Raw genomic sequence first — 15,418 nt, forward strand, 5'->3', positions numbered from 1 at the left:
TCTCAAAAATGGGCCAAAAAAGCCCCAAAAATGGGCCAAAAAGCCTCAAAAAGAGCCCCCAAAAGCCGCAAAAACAGGCCAAAAAAAGCCCCGAAAACAAGCTGAAAATGCCCCCAAAATGGGCCAAAAAAGCTTTGAAAACAGGCCAAAAAAAGCCTCGAAAATGGGCCAAAAAAGGTCTGAAAAAGGCTGAAAAAAGACCTGAAAACAGGGCGTGTGGAGGCCAAAAACAATGGCTGGTAGGTAGGCGGGGCTTCGGCAATATTCAGTCTGTAACAGGGGTCTCCAACTTTGTCAACTTTAAGCCTGGCGGACTTCAACTCCCAGAATTCCCCAGCCAGCAAAGCTTTTTTCTGTCCTGCGTGAGACAAGCCATCAAGGTTATTAATGATAAGAAATCCACTTTGCTTTCTTGTGCAATCCAATTTCACTCCATTTACCTTGATTCTCTTTTTGTTTTGTAGGAGAATTTTCACATCTCACCCCCCTAATTAGTTTTGCTGTCGTGTTTTGTATAATATGTTTCATCGCTGCTATTTGTTATGCTTGGAGAAATATAAACTATGCATTCTTTCCTAAATGTAAACCTCCAATGGTCATAGAGGTATTTATCAACAATTTAACATATTATTTAAAATAAATAAAATTAAAATAATTGTGGAAAAGTAGACTAGAAGTAGCCTTGAAAACAGGTTGGAAAAAGCCTCAAAAATGGGCCGAAAAAAGCCCGTTGTTCATGTGAAAACTTTTAAAATTCTGTTGGGAGTGGCACATACAGATCTCTGTGAGAATGCTGTTTTGTAGGGGGAAGATACAACAACATTCATTTGAGGTTACAATTGGCTACTCACGAGTACCCCATTCTTTTTTCAAGTACTCCAAACAGCCAAATTAAGTATTACACTGAAATGGCAGCTGTGAACCTAGATCTCCTCTCTTTTTGACATACAGCAGAAACCATTCACCTGGGTACTGTAGCAGTCTGTATTTCATCTCTCTTCGCTTTATTGATTGTTGATATTGATGTTTATTTTATACTGCTGACTAACTGAAGACAGCAAACTGTAGAGTTCCATGAATTCCAAGGCCTTAGACTCTGTTCAGTTCTTTAGTCCTATTTGTGTTCAGCAATTGATTTGAGTGTCAGTTTTTGTGCAATTATTTAGATTTCAAAGTATATTCTAGTAATTAGGCTGGTCTGGCTAATGCTAATAATCTTTTCAGAATTTAAGCAGTACTTTTAAACTTCAGTGAGTTAGCTTAATTCTATGTCTATACAACTTTTAATAATGCCTTGTATAATAAATAGCTTCAGCAAAATTTTATGATAGTATAATAGTGATTATTAAATTATTTAAAATTTTGTTTACATTTTTCTTATCACTTTATTTTGTCCCACTGCAGAGCATTGGAGAAAAAGATTTGAACAGATTGTATTTCCCAGTTGCAGAAGAGCAAACAGACAAATGTATGGTCATAAATTCCAGCGTTGCTTTTCCATGTAAAGTTAACCTGGATGATGTCAAATTCGACAAAGAGTTGGAACAGATCAGTCAAGACTCAGGAAACTATTTTATTGATGACATTACTATTTCTGGAGATAACGAATCCCATCAATCCTCAGAACTAATAACAGTATAACTGCAAGATAATGTAAGCTGGAAACAAGATGAGGAAAGCATCATAATGAGGAAAACTTGCTTATTATAGAAATAATCTGTATTACCATTAGTCTATAACAGCAGTCACCAACTGGTGATTCGCGGACCACTGGTGGTCCGCAAGAAAATTTTGGTGGTCCACAGAAAAATTATTTGCATTTTTTTATATTGCACTAAATACTATTTATCTTTTTTTTAAAAATCATATTAGTGGTCCGCGGGATTTAAAATTATGAATTTGGTGGTCCCTGAGGTATGAAAGGTTGGTGACCCCAGGTCTATAAAGAACAAAGACCTTTGCCTAAAAGTGGGCCACGAACTGCCTTTGCTGACAATGAGCGTTGTGGCCTGCTGCTGGAAGAACCGCTTACTACAAGTGAAGGAACAAATTTATTTTTTTTAATGTTATAGGAAAAAAATGACTTTATATGACGTGCTGAAATCACATTCCTGTGTTTATGTATACATATCGTACAAAAAACACACCTGGGCATTTCATTCATACAGTATTAACTGCAGTGGATTCTAAGGGACTATTTATAGGTTGAGCCTGTCTATAGGAGTTTTCAAAAGTATTAAAGGAAAAGTCTGCCTATCGTTTTAAAGGAAAGAAGGAAGGAAAGAAGGGTGTTTGTATATACCAAATAAATATATGCAGTGGTTATGTTTTCCTTGTGCTGTATGATCACAATATTGGTGCTTTACTTATTCATCATTCATTAAGCAAGATCATTTTCTGACACAAAGCAAGTTCATCAGGGTAAACTTGTAACAAGTGTTAACCTGCAGATTAAAAACTTTAAAATCTGTATGAGTTACAGGTAGTCTATAAAACCAGTTGAATGCATGGCCAAAGTATTTTTCGGTAGCACCCTGAACCACTTTTCAACTATGATTGCCAGTAACAGAGTTTCTGCTATTTTGAGCTAGAAAATGCATACAAAAATTGTATAGTACTGTAATCTTTTTAATGGACTTAATACTGCATAATATAACAAAATCAAATATTCCACCCACAAACTGTGGGGGGAAAAAACAATGGAAAACTTTGGCCTCACCCAGGTGTCTGAAGTGCTACTACTCACTGGCCTTCAACCTGTTCCCCAAAATGAAAGTTGTCCACTCTTAATCTTGGTCAAGTCTCTTGAATGAAAATTAATGTAAGCAGAAAGTTTTTATTTGTATGAACACCTATTTTCCAATGTATTTCAGTTTTAGCCTGAAAAAAATAAGTTCTTATTGAGCAGGAAAATGATTGGGTGCCTTTTGGCCAGTCATTCTCTTTCAGCTCAATTTACCTCTCATAGGATTGTTGTGGGGAAAACAGGAGGGAGGAATATTATATACACCATCTTCACTTTCATACAGACGGTAGGATATAAATCAAATAACTTTAATTAACAGTTAAGACTTAGGAACCTGCAGTTTGAATGTACAAAGGACAGAAATAAAGTTTGTTGTATGAGAGGTTCTGAAAATTTGATTTGTTCTTCCCTAGGATGGAAAAAAATCATTGACTAGCAATCAAAAATATCAGATATATTTTAAAGTAGAAGAGAGACAGCCCTAGTTAAAGTTAAATTGGGTGGGAAACAACAGGGTTTTACATATGTCCTATTTATCTTTTGCCAATAAGGAATCAGAGTGTAACACTGAATAAACTTTTTTTTAAAGAAAGACCTTGGCTTTAATTTTGAATGTTATCGTCTAATTTATTTTGATTTAAACATGGCTGAAAGGCCAGTCAGACTTGCTTGATATGTATTTGAAATAATATACACTATTCAATTTGTATCCTGTTGGAATAATCTATTTATCATTTCTCACATATTCATCCATATGTACTGGCTCATTGTAATTGGATACCAAGGGGAGGAAATATTAACAAATTAATATGTTAGCTTCATGTTAAATACAAAAGTAAATTAAGTCATCTTATTTTTATTTGAAGGATTTATTTGAAAAATAGTTTTAGACCTAAATGTTGGTATATGTGTGCACAGACAATATATATCTGAGACACAATAAAGCAACTGTTCATGCATTTATGCAGAAGCAGCTGGGATAGTTTGTAAAGCACCTGCACAAGTTTTCCAAAAAAATGTTACTTTTAAGATTTGTAATGTATGCTTTGCAAAGCACCTCTTCCAAAATACTTTGCACAAGCTTAACATGAATTAAGTTTGCAGCATAATAGTGAATTATTCTGCTGACAATAACAGGAACAAAATGAGACCCGCTTGGAAATTTAACATTCCAAGCCTGATGCCTGATATATATGTGTGTGACACTTAATTGATTTCAATAAATTAATTGAATTAAGCATTTTCTCTGCACCCTACAGAAGGAACTCCCTTCTGTGCATGGAGGAAAGTTGAAAAAAATGCAGAAATTGAGTTTAAATCTATCTACCCAACTGCCTTTCAGCCCATGGACGGGAACCCTTCAGAACAGTTTTTTTCAACCAGCCCATAGAGACGAGGGAGCCAAAATCCAAGCAGGATTTTTAGCTCTTGAGTAGAGCAATGATTCGCCACAGCCAACTCACTGCGGGACAAGAGTTACACTAGTATCGAAGACATGGTGGAATACAGTAATTAAAGAAAGGATGCCAAAGGAGGGATGACAAATGAAATGTTTTAATTATTTTAAATAATTAAATAATTAAATTGAATTGTTGAATTGTCCTATGACAAGTCCTATGGTGAGTTGGCCATGGTAAGGTGTCCCGTGGTGAGTTGATTGTGACAAATTGACCATGGCAAGATGGCCATGGCAAATTGGCTGCAGCAAGTTGTTCCTGGGGAGGTCCTGGAAGGCCAGGTGCAAGCCACATGTGAGTGTCTCTCGGGCTGAAAATCCTGCTTGGGATTTTCAGTTCCTGAGTGGAGCCTTCCAGGAGTTCCTGTCCAAAGCACTTTACCTGGGACTTCACCTGGTGAATAACTCACACAATTGCTTAATGACCATAACGGGTGTGTGTGTGTGTGTGTGTGTGCTAGGATTAAAGTTGTTGAGTGAAGCAGTCATGTGAGCACTCCTGTGACATCTCTCAATAGCAATTGAGACTCCAGACCCAATTGTGGTTGTTAAGAGAAAACTAACTATAGGCCTTAGGTTATAACACCTATTAGGACTAGAATTTCTGTTGCTAAGTGATATGATTGTAAAGCGAAAGTCACGTGGCCACATCATTTAGTGATGGCAATCCCCATAGATCCAGGGGACTGTTGGCTGCTGCAAGTGAGCTAAAAAGTGCAGGCAAGATGTTGCTATTGAGTACAAGATCATTGGGTTCTATAGTCTGTAGCAGGGCTTCTCAGGATAAAAGATGGCTTAGGACAGTGACTTGCAACCTTCTGTACTGGTTTTTCCCATTGACTTTGCTTGTGAAAAGCTGACAGGGAAGGTTGCAAATAGTGATCATGTGATTCTGATGTCATAAGTGCAAAGTTCCTAAATTGCAATCAATTGACTAGCACCACTTGTTCTGTACCGTCATAACTTTGAAAAGTTGCTGAATAATGGTCATAATCTGAGTACTACCAATATTTGATCTTCATTTCAACAATATTGATAAGAAATATGTGGGGTCCTTGGTGGTCTCTGAGCTTGCTTGTTTTTTTGCAGAAGTTTCATTACCCAAACTAAGTAGCATCATCAGTGCTAGTCTGATGATGTAGTAACAAATATGAACTATTTATATCTTGTAATCTTTGTAATTTAAATAAACATAGATGCAAAATTCACATGTGGAAAAAATAAGCATGCCTTTACATTTATCACTAGATCAATGCCTAAAATTAGAATCAAGTGCAGCAGATCAAGTTCAGATCATTAGAATATTGTTAGAAAGGATCTGACAGGAAACTATAATTTAAACCCCATTTAGTTTGATTTTCTCTTTGTTGCTGAAGTGGGTGGTATCACAATGCCTAGAACAAAAGAGTTCACTGAAAGAAGATTACAGATGTCTATCAGTCTGGAAGGGGATTTAATAAGATCATAAAACTATTGAACATTGAGCATTCCACTGTCAAGAAGATCATCTACCAGCAGAGGTTTCAAACAACTGTTAACTTGGTCAATGCAGGCTGTTCCAGGAAGTTCAACCGAAAAGCAGAATGCAAGTTGTTGAAAGAAGTCTTTAAGAACACCACAATTTCATCCTGTAAACAAGAGGCAGCTCTTACCATTATTGGTGACAAAATGGCAGTCCACAATTAAAAGAAACTGTACAAATTAGATCTAAGGATGGAACCTTTATGTCCATAAAGAACATCAGGGCAAGATTAAAGTTCGTTCAGGAACACCTAGGGCTTCTGGAGCAAAGTGCTGTTGATGGTAGATAGTTATTAGGTCATAATGCCAGAAGAGCTGTTTTGAGAAAATCAAAGACAGCATCCTTAGTACAATAATTCATTGTACCAAAGATGCTTAAGGATAATGTGAGACAACTGAAACTCAACTGAAAGTGGTCTTTGCAACATGACAATGACTCTAAACATTCCAGCAAATATTACCAAGGAATGGCTGAAAAAGAAAAAAAAGAAAGAAAAGAAATTGAGGTTCTGAAATGGCCAAATCAAAGCCCATCAAGATGCTGTAGAGTGATCTGGAACAGGCTATGTACACAAAACCTAACCAAAAAAAGAAAAAAGCTCTCAAGCATTGCACAGCTGGAAAAAAATATGCATGGAACAGAAAAAAAATCCTCCTAGTTGATGTCAAAAACAGATAGCTATTAGAAATGCTTGCTTGAGATTGCTTTTGTTAAAGGAGGCAATACCAGATACTAAATGTAAATTTTCTCAATAAGGAAATGTCGTATTTGTTAATGTTTTTTAAAAAATAAATTATTGAAAAATCAATGTATCTGGTTTTTTTTCAAGATCACCTTAATATATCTTTGAATAAAATATTGATATGCTCACATACTTTGTTAAAAAAGAAAAATTACATGCAATATTTTTTCTCATAACTATAGAGACTACCAGTATGCATGACTGAACAGTCTATAGTTATGAAAAAAAATATTGCATGTAAGAAAGATTTGCTGCTTAATAAGTGCTTGATATACATTACAGGAAGTATATAATTCAATAACTCAATAACTTTAAAGCTGCAAGATTGACTTTAACAGAGCACTCAAATGCAGGGATTCTGGAAGATAAAACATGAACATGGAATTAAAAAATTCTGAATTCAGGAATATTGGTTTGAGTTTCAGTGGTAAAGGGAGCTTAGTTCTTCCACACATAAATACTTCCCATTTGAAGTTTTCTTAAGTTACTAACATATGCTTCATTGGTTTGGAATGCAATAGAAGGTTTCAGTATTTTCTTATTTACTGTGCTTCTACATGGTTCCCAGGAGTTCAAGAGGAAGTAATACTTATTTGCTGTAATAATAAAGCCCTCATGATACTTGACTCATACTTTCACCTTTCCAAAAAGGGTTTGATGATTGACAATAACAAAAATGGTCAACTTCTGGTTGCAGTTTAGAATATTCACTTACGTTTTATAAAAATACTGAATACTGAATTTATGATGAGCGGAGACTCTAATTCAGAGCTCTTTTTGAATTCTTAAGATTCTGAACTTTCAAGACACTGTATAAATATGGGAATAAAATGAACTAAGTAGGTACTTAATTCAAAGCAGGAAATGATATTGGGTCAAATGTGAACGTGTTTCAATAGCATTTTGCAGCTGTCTTATTTTTTAGATGTTAATTTCATTTGATTTACAAAAAAAATTGGTTTTATTCTTTATCATTTCTGCTGAGATATCCTGAAGTTTAATTTGCTATACAAAGCAAAAAGAAAGAAAAAGGAATCGGATTAGTTTTAACTCAGATGGCAAAAGGCACTTTACATTTGTAATTTACTGTATATTTATTTCATATATATATATATATATATATATATATATATATATATATATATATATATATATATATATATATATATATATATATATATATATATATATATATTTGTTTTCTGAGGTTTTCACGGTGTTTGTATATAGGTCTTTGGTTGTTCGGGTTTTCTCCCGTGTAAAATTGGAAGTGTCTTGGCGACGTTTTGAAGTCTCATTCGTCATCTTCAGGCTTCAGCTTCGTGCTTCTGGGAGCAATGTGGGATTGCAGCTGTTTCTTCCTTTTTAACTGCTAGTGGGGGTTTGAACTGATTGGGTGGGAGCTTGGCTGTGCTCTGATTGGATGGGGGTTTTTTTGTGCTCTGATTGGCTGGGGGTGTGTCCTGTGTTGGTGGGGGCTTGGTTGTGCTCAGATTAGTCTGATTTGCAGGGGGATTTGAGCTGGTGAGCTGTTGTTTGGCTTCGTGTTTGTGGTCGTGCTACATCTTCATAGTGGGTGTCTGTCTGCTGTATGTATGGATTGGAGGGGTTTGAAATGGCTAATGTTGCAGCTGCGGTCTGGCTTCTGGTCCTTGGTCGTGCTTCCTGATCAGTGTGGGTTTGGGTCTGCTTTCTGGGTGGATGTGTGGTGGTGACATCCTGTGTGGACCTCGTGAGTGTGGGTCTGGTGTCATTCCTCGTGTTAGGGACTCGTTTGTCAATAAGAGCGGGTTTCTAAATGGCTGGTAGGCGGGAGGTATCATCTCGTTTGTTCATGCTGTGTGGGCGTTTTTCTATCTCAATGGCTGAAACCGATGTCCTTTCCAAAGGATTCAACTTTGCAGTCACTCCCAAATACATCCCCACCGAAACCATTATATGCGGAGTTGAAACCAGCCTGACCAAAATCAACCCCGATGACGCTAACAAAATCAGACTCGAAATCACCAACATCCTCTGCAGCAGCAAGCCACCCAAAAGCAACCTACCCAAAGAGGAACAGACAGCACTACTTAACCTGAAAAAAGACACCAGCATAATAATCCTACCAGCAGACAAGGGCAACGCCACGGTGGTTATGAACACATCTGACTACCAAACCAAATTAACCAACCTACTCCAAGACCCTGCATACAAGCCCCTAAAAACAGACCCCACCACCTACCTAGAAAAAACAACTAGATCCAAAATAAAAGCCTCCCCCATCAGCGAAGAAATCCAACAAAGAATCATTCCCAGAGAGAAATCATCCAGATGCCCTAATTTCTACGGCCTCCCCAAGATACACAAAGAAGGAACCCCACTCAGACCCATAGTCAGCTCCATAGGCTCACCTCTACAAAACCTAGCCAAATTTCTCGCCAAACAACTACAGCCCTATGCAGAATCCATCGCCTCACACGTAAAAAACTCATTCCAGTTCATAGAGAACATAAAGAAACAAAATTTACAGCCCAGCGACCTACTCGTGAGCTTTGATGTCATATCCCTCTTTACCCAAGTGCCAATCAAAGAAGCCTTGACAGCTATCCAAAACAAATATACCCCCCCCAAGCACATCCTAGATCTGACCAACCACTGCCTATCCAACACATACTTCATCTATAACGGACAAAAATACAAACAAATAGAAGGAGCACCTGTTGTGTCTTGCCCGCCCTCAGAGCAGCCGGGGCCTTCTTACCTGCTCCCCAACACTGAGGAATGTATGCCTTCCGGGCCAAGTCCTGGCTCCATGCCCCCACAAACTGCAGAAGAAGGAGCATCTCCCTGCCCCAGCCCTGACTCCATGCCCAGGCAAACGGAGCAGCTAGACCCCTCCCCCTCATCCACAGCAGGTGAGCCTGAGGAGGGTTTACTCCCAAGAACAGCTGATTGGAGTGACCTGATCAGAAGATTGGAGAGACGGAGGCAACAGAGGGAAGGGAGGGGCAGGCCTTAATGAGTGCTGAGTCATGGAGCCACACCCCATGGCCTATATAAAGGAGCTACTTTCTGGCAGTCTCTGAGTCAGGCAAAAGTCAAACTTATCTTGCTGAAGTCACTTACTGGTCTCCTGCCTGCTCTGAGGACTTTGCTAGGACTTTGGGCAGAGCTGCAGAGGCAAGCCTGATTCGGATTTCCCGGACCCAGCCGTCAGCGGAGGAGTGGGACACGACAGCACCCATGGGATCACCCCTCTCACCTATCATTGCCAACCTCTACATGGAACACTTTGAAACCCAAGCACTAGAAAAATCTGATCACAAACCCAAACTCTGGCTCAGATACGTAGACGACACCTTCATAATCTGGCCACACGGGAAAGAAAAACTTGACAACTTCCTCACACACCTCAATAGCCTACACCCCAAAATACAGTTCACCATGGAAACAGAAGCTAACAACCAACATCCCTTCCTGGATGTCTTAGTCTACAGGAAACCCAATGGCTCTCTAGGACACACCATCTACCAGAAGAAAACACACACACACCGCTATCTGCATGCACTCTCACACCACCACCCAGCACAGATCAACTCTGTAGCCAAGACACTTATCTCCAGAACAAAACGCTTAGCTGACGAACAACACCTAAAAGCCGAACTACACACTCTCACTAACGTACTAACAGCCAATGGATTCCAAAGAAATAAGATTACCAACCTAATCCAAAAAGAACCCCCCACTAAAATCCAAGACAGAGAACAAGAAAACGGCACAGCCCTCCTCCCATATATAAAAGGCACCACAGACAGAATCAGCAAGATCCTCCACAAACACAACATCAAGACAGCATTCTGCACAAACCGAAAAATATCCGCCATCTTAAGAAACCCCAAAGACAAAATTGAGTTAGAAAATCAAGGAGTATATGAAATCCCATGCACCGCCTGCCCCACCACATACACCACATACAACAGAAGAATAAGGGCACGCATTGAAGAACACAAGAACTCAGTCAAAAAAGAGGAACCAACTTCTTCCCTGGTCCAACACCTTAAAGCCACAGGACTGCTGGTAGGATTATTATGCTGGTGTCTTTTTTCAAGTTAAGTAGTGCTGTCTGTTCCTCTTTGGGTAAGTTGCTTTTGGGTGGCTTGCTGCTGCAGAGGATGTTGGTGATTTTGAGTCTGATTTTGTTAGCGTCATCGGGGTTGATTTTGGTCAGGCTGGTTTCAACTCCGCATATAATGGTTTCAGTGGGGATGTATTTGGGAGTGACTGCAAAGTTGAATCCTTTGGAAAGGACATCGGTTTCAGCTTTGGTGAGGATCCTATCTGAGATGTTATGCACTGTTTGTTTCATGTGTGGCTGTGAGTGGGGAGGGGTTTGTTTCTGGAGTTCTTGTAGTCTTCGGAGTTTGTTGGTGTTTGTGTCTGTCTTGAGGGTAGTCTGTGTTTCGGCTCTCCAGACGGTGAGTTGTTTGGATTTGTCCTAAAGTGCAGGGTGGATCTTGTTGCTGAGTTTGAGGTGAAGTGTGAGGAGATCTTTGTTGATTTGATCTAGTAGGAATCTTTTTGTGTGAAGTTCATTTCTGATTAGGGCCAATTCTGTTCTTTTTAGGATGCGTTTGGCGGCTGCAGAGTTGGAGTGGAATTTCAATTGGAAGCATGTGGGGATTAAATTTTGATCTCGGCAGTTTCATAGGAATGCAAGGTCACATAAAATGGAAGCTCTTTGGACTTCTAGTTTTTCATAGGTCCTGGTCAGATGGTGGATTTCCTCCCCGTAGAGGTGCAATATTTGTTTTCTGAGGTTTTCGCGGGTGTTTGTATGTAGGTCTTTGGTTATTCGGGTTTTCTCCCGCGTAAAATTGGAAGTGTCTTGGCGACGTTTCGACGAAGTCTCATTCGTCATCTTTAGGCTTCAGCTTCGTGCTTCTGGGAGCAATGTGGGATTGCAGCTGTTTCTTCCTTTTTAACTGCTAGTGGGGGTTTGAACTGATTGGGTGGGAGCTTGGTTGTGCTCTGATTGGATGGGGGTTTTTTTGTGCTCTGATTGGCTGGGGGTATTGACTTTAAAAAGACCAGAACTATCGCCAAAACTGAACACTTTAACAACAGAATAATCAGAGAAGCCATCGAGATAGAAAAACGCCCACACAGCATGAACAAACGAGATGATACCTCCCGCCTACCAGCCATTTGGAAACCCGCCCTTATTGACAAACGAGTCCCTAACACGAGGAATGACACCAGACCCACACTCACGAGGGCCACACAGGATGTCACCACCACACATCCACCCAGAAAGCAGACCCAAACCCACACTGATCAGGAAGCACGACCAAGGACCAGAAGCCAGACCACAGCTGCAACATTAGCCATTTCAAACCCTTCCAATCCATACATACAGCAGACAGACACCCACTATGAACATGTAGCACGACCACAAACACGAAGCCAAACAACAGCAATGCAGCTCACCAGCTCAAATCCCCCTGCAAATCAGACTAATCTGAGCACAACCAAGCCCCCACCCAAACAGGACACACCCCCATCCAATCAGAGCACAAAAAAACCCCCATCCAATCAGAGCACAGCCAAGCTCCCACCCAATCAGTTCAAACCCCCACTAGCAGTTAAAAAGGAAGAAACAGCTGCAATCACACATTGCTCCCAGAAGCATGAAGCTGAAGCCTGAAGATGACGTATGAGACTTCGTCGAAACGTCGCCAAGACAAACTTCAAGAGAAAGACTGTTTTCCCCAGCCCCACAAAATGGATCATGTTAAATTTTGTATAGAAGGCAACATATTTGGAAGTGTTTCTTAATCTATAAAAAATACACACTGAAATAGTCTTTTCTTCTTTTTGTTAAGGTTGTCTTTCTTAATACGCAGGAAGTCCCCCTCTAATATATAGATTTATATCATCCCTGAAGTGTGCACTGCCTAGAGACACATGAAATATGGCAATGTGATGACACAGTTTACTGTAACAGCTAACAATCTACTATGATCAGTGGAAATTAAGCAACCAGGAAAAAGTTAACTTCTCTTCTCATACTAAGGCACACAAAGAGGAACCTATGAATCACAGGACTTGGTTTCAGCACACTGCAGCTGCCATGATTAGTTAGTTTTACAATTTTTAAAAAATATAATAGTTTGTAACATAGCATGGAGAGAATTGCAAGTCTGGCCCCTGCAATACCTTAGGTCAGTGATGGTTACCTTTTTGCTGCCGAGTGCCCAAAGCACGCATACGCACAAATACATGCGCACGTGCCCCAATCCCCAAAATGCAATGCAAGCATCCCCTGCGCATGTGTCCTGACCCCATACATGCGCGCACATTCCCTGCGCATGCGCCCCCCAGCACATGCACTCCAGCCTCCATTTTGATTGCTTGGTTCTCCTGCATTTTTGCCTCCCGTGCCTCGCCTGATATTCTCAATTTCTCCCCCCAGTGTGCCCTAGCTTTCTTCTGCATATCTGCCATGGAGAGGCACCTGTGGAGGGTGGAACCTGTGGAGATTAGGGAAGGCACGGGCAACAAAAATGTAAGAGAAAGCTAGTGCGCACCGGGAGGGGGGAGTTTAAACTGTGGAGATTAGGGAAGGCCCTGCGGATGTGCAGCAGAGACCCAAAGACCAACTGACCGGCGGCAGGTGTGTGTGCATGCGTGGTGGAACTGGGCTGGGCAATGGCTGCCGTGCCCGGACAGAGGGCTGTGTGTGCCACCTGTGGAACGCGTGCCATAAGTTCGCCATCACAGCCTTAGGTGAACAGATAAAATTGACCCAAAACAGATAAAATGAAGTGTCTGAAAGCAATATTCCAGGATAAGGTAGGAGAATGAGATGGGAATGAGCTGAATTTATTTATTTATTTTATTTGTCAACAAATACAAGAAAACAAATAACAGAGTAGACACAGACATGGACACATGAAAATTTTTTGGCACAAAAAAAGGAGGATATAAATTGGCAAAACAGCCATAAACATATAGAATGATTACATATAATTGGGAACAGTAGGACAGGGATGGTAGGCACGCTGGTGCGCTTATGCATGCCCCCTTAGGGACCTCTTAAGAAACATGAAAGGTCCACAGTAGACAGTTTAAGGTAGATGGTATGGGGATTAGAGAGACTAACAATAGGATCAGGTAGATTGTTCCAGACATTTACTACTCTATTGCAAAAGTCAAATTTGTAGGCATTATGTTAAAAATGTGTGCCTCACATTATCTCAGATTGTACCTATAGTTTTATTTTGATGCTTTATAAAAAGATTAGCAACCTCTTCCTTTTCTTCAAAGGATAGCCTTTCCTGAGGTGGGCAAGCCCCTAACCAATAGCAACCATGCTATTGAATCTAATGTTGCTTCGCTCAGTAAGTCTAAAGCAATTCCTTATTTGAACAAGTGGTCTTTGGGTTACAACCCTAATTGGGACCACAATTTCCATTGTTATGCATAATGGTTGCTAAATGTGACTTGAGCCCCTGAGTGACAGCAGTCCTGGCAGTCTCGTTGTGGTAATTAAGTGAAAACCGGTCAGAATCCTCACACTTCTCCTGGCCTGGGTGAACTGCCTCTGCTTCAGCTGCCCCCACTTGATCTCTCCCTCCCATTTCTGCACTTTGCCTGCCCTGCACCGCATGGCTCAGATGAAGGGACTCTGTATTCCGCTGCCACCTCCACCCACCCCCGCCAGAGTCCCCAGCTGCTTGAGTTGTTGTCTTTGCCTCCCTCTCCTCCCTACCCAGCCTGGTCTGGAGAATGCAACCTCTTCAACGGCCAAGACCCTGCAAAGACTCTCCCGTTCAAATCTCAGCCAGCTTCGCTGAATTTTGCCACGGGCATCACGAACAATGGCAACGGCACCTTCCCCCTTGAATCGCAAGGTGCCTTTGCAAGCAGAAACTCCCTAAAACGAGTGGATGACGTGCATCGAGACTGAAACGGGAAGCAGCAAGTTGCAGAAATGGAGCTACCGCCAGGGTGATTTCCCCTCAAATCTCTGCGCATGCTCCGAGATTGCGCCGGATGCGAATCTACTGCACGCTATTCTACATAATTTAGACCGGGGTCTGCAACTTTTAAGTCTGGAGGACTTTAGCTCCCAGAATTCCCCAGCCAGCAAAGGGAGTTGGGAGTTGAAGTCCACCAGGCTTAAAGTTGCCAAGGTTGCAGACCCCTGATTTAGACCAGGGGTCTCCAACCTTGGTCCCTTTAAGATTTGTGGACTTCAGCTTTGCTGGCTGAGGGACTCTGGGAGTTGAAGTCCACCAGGCTTAAAGTTGCCAAGGTTGCAGACCCCTGATTTAGACTAAGCTTTTCTGCTTATGCTGATCACACCAAATCATTAACAAAAAGAATTAAAACGCATATGCCTCAAATATTTTAATGCATCCATTCAAATCAGTGCTAAATAAAGGGACAATGTACCCCACATGTCTATGGAGCTTCTCAGTCATCCAGGTCATGGTTGTCCCAAAGGTGTTCTTTTTTCCAAGAGGCAACGGGACTTTCTTGTTTTTCTTTGAAGACCTTTCGCTTCTCACCCAAGAAGCTTCTTCAGCTCTGACTTTGATCCTGCCATTCCCCACCGTTCAGTCAGGGCTGAAGAAGCTTCTTGGATGAGAAGTCGAAAGGTCTTCAAAGAAAAACAAGAAAGCCCCTGTTGCCTCTTGAAAAAAGCACCTTTGAGATATGTAACCACAATGTACTGTAGGAAGTTAGCACCCACCCCTCTCCTAGAAGAATGAAATATTTTGGGAAATATTAAAAAGGCAGCATATATTGCCCTCCGGAGGCAGAAAGGTGGGAGCTGCTTTGTGTTTAAAACATGTTTCTCCATTTCTCATCCAGGGAAATATATGCTGCCTTTTTAATATTCCCCAAAATATCTCATTCTTCTAGGAAAGGGGGTCTCCAACCTTGGCAACTTTAAGCCTGATG

General features: G+C 40.8%; 1 protein-coding gene across 3 annotated transcripts in view; it reads left to right on the forward strand.

Moving 5' to 3' along the window:
• IFNAR1 (interferon alpha and beta receptor subunit 1) overlaps nucleotides 1-3,338 on the forward strand; it is a 28,795-nt gene extending 25,457 nt beyond the window's left edge. For 2 of the 3 annotated variants that reach the window (XM_058185377.1, XM_058185376.1), the window contains exons 10-11: nucleotides 465-604; nucleotides 1,405-3,338. In XM_058185377.1, the coding sequence (XP_058041360.1) occupies nucleotides 465-604; nucleotides 1,405-1,641 (377 nt within the window). In that variant the 3' untranslated portion in view covers nucleotides 1,642-3,338. The remainder of the gene's footprint in view (nucleotides 1-464; nucleotides 605-1,404) is intronic. The other variant, XM_058185379.1, reaches the window with a different exon arrangement.
• Nucleotides 3,339-15,418: the final 12,080 nt, after the last annotated feature.

This window comes from Ahaetulla prasina, chromosome 5 (assembly GCF_028640845.1).
Source record: "Ahaetulla prasina isolate Xishuangbanna chromosome 5, ASM2864084v1, whole genome shotgun sequence".
Taxonomy (NCBI): domain Eukaryota; kingdom Metazoa; phylum Chordata; class Lepidosauria; order Squamata; family Colubridae; genus Ahaetulla; species Ahaetulla prasina.